Source organism: Antrostomus carolinensis, unplaced genomic scaffold, assembly GCF_000700745.2.
Source record: "Antrostomus carolinensis isolate BGI_N321 unplaced genomic scaffold, ASM70074v2 scaffold31901, whole genome shotgun sequence".
NCBI classification, from domain to species: Eukaryota; Metazoa; Chordata; class Aves; order Caprimulgiformes; family Caprimulgidae; genus Antrostomus; species Antrostomus carolinensis.
In genome coordinates this window covers 2,240-3,949 of record NW_010294008.1, presented here as the reverse complement: position 1 = coordinate 3,949, position 1,710 = coordinate 2,240, and the positions used below count along the sequence as shown (strand labels likewise).

The following is a 1,710-nucleotide window of genomic DNA, read 5'->3' as shown; positions in this document are numbered from 1 at the left end:
GGGGATGTGGAGCTGGAACAGAGCAGCCTCGACTGAACCTCCAGCAAGCGGGGAGGATGCAGGGTCCTGGGGGGGATGGAGGTGGACCCAGCTGGCCCCAGTGGAGCTGCCCAGCCCTGGGGGGGAAGTGAGTTTGGGGGAGTGGGGAGCAGCACCCCATCCTGGGGCTGTACCAGGGACCCAAAGGAGCCGGGGTGAAGGTGGTGCTGGTCTGGGACATCACCTCTCTCCGGGGCCTGTGCTTCACAAGGCACCTATGAGCCTGTGTTGGTGTCGCAGGTGTGTGTTTCTAACGAGGAGCGTGACCATGGCCACGGGGGGGACAGCCAGCCCGCCCAGCGTCCCTCGTCACACCAACCGCCTGATTAACGAGAAGTCTCCCTACCTCCTGCAGCATGCTCACAACCCCGTGGACTGGTAAGAGTGACCGCTGCCATTCTCCCTCCCCTTCTCCTTGTGTCTGCAGGGCTGAGGGACTCACTGCCCTGGAAGCAGTGGCGGGTGAAGCAGCCTGGCCTCCATGGGGCATGGGGTGGTCTCCTGTCCAGCTTCCCAGAGGCTCGAGATCCAGGCTCCTGAGCTAGCTTTGCCCCCAGCTGCCCTGACCACTCTCTACCAGGCCGTGGCTTCTCAGGTGGCTTTAGAGGGGCACATGAATCCCAGCAACAGTGACCCCTGAAGCTCCTTTCTTGTCTTCCCTCCACAGGTACCCTTGGGGTCAGGAAGCTTTTGATAAAGCAGAGAAAGAAAACAAGCTGATATTCCTGTCAGGTAACCAGAAACAAGACATATTTCATGTTCCCATGTGTTGTTCAGTGGATGACCAGATAAGCCAGGCTGCATCCTGAGCTGGTGTGTGAGCTGCCATGTAGGTGAGGACGGACACTGGGCACTAATTCTCTGTCAGCAAGAAAGGGCCACGTGCTTAAATCACTCTTGCAGAAGATGGGCTGCATCCAGGGGCCTTCCTGGCTACCAGAGTCCTTGACCAGATCTTAGGAGCAAGAGCTGGAGAGCCCAGGAGGTCTTGCAAGCCTCCTGCAAGGCCTTTCTCCTCCATCTCTTCTCCTGGCAGCAGCAGCTGCTCCCCATAGCAGGGTTCCCCACCTCTAAGCAATTCCATAACATGTGTCCTGCTCTCTCTGAAGGGCCTTTCCTCACTCACCTGCACTTGTTTTCAGTTGGCTACTCTACCTGCCACTGGTGCCATGTGATGGAGGAGGAGTCCTTCAAGAACAAGGAGATCGGAGAGATTATGAACAAGAACTTTGTGTGCATCAAAGTGGATCGTGAGGAGCGGCCAGATGTGGACAAAGTGTACATGACCTTTGTGCAGGTAAGGGAGGCACAGGCAGGGCTTGGGAGGCTTTGCCTGGCTCTTTCAAGGTGAGGTTCATGGTCATGTTCCTCAGGCAAGAAGAACCAGTACGTGGGTTGGTCTGAATGGTACTGTGCACGATCACAAGGGTGGAAAGAAGCACACATCTGTCCTCAAGTGAGGCACTTGGATGTGCCAGAGGGGTACAGAGCAGAGGGTGCCTCTTGCATGACTTTGGTGTGCCTATGGTTTGTCTTTTAGGCAACCAGCGGTGGAGGTGGTTGGCCGATGAGCGTCTGGCTGACTCCAGACCTAAAGCCCTTTGTAGGGGGAACATACTTCCCTCCTGAAGATGGAGTTCATCGCGTTGGCTTTCGGACTGTGCTGCTCCG

The 1,710-nt window shown here is 56.7% G+C and overlaps 1 protein-coding gene across 1 annotated transcript in view; it reads left to right on the top strand.

The window, feature by feature from the left end:
• Positions 1–280: 280 nt before the first annotated feature.
• The window catches only part of SPATA20 (spermatogenesis associated 20), a gene marked incomplete at its 3' end in the record, with an annotated part of 3,661 nt that continues 2,231 nt past the window's right edge, over positions 281–1,710 (top strand). The window contains 4 exon segments of the mRNA XM_010177509.2: positions 281–417; positions 707–771; positions 1,182–1,336; positions 1,580–1,710. The exon segment at positions 1,580–1,710 is cut by the window's right edge and continues 2 nt beyond it. Of these exon segments, the coding sequence (XP_010175811.1) occupies positions 308–417; positions 707–771; positions 1,182–1,336; positions 1,580–1,710 (461 nt within the window).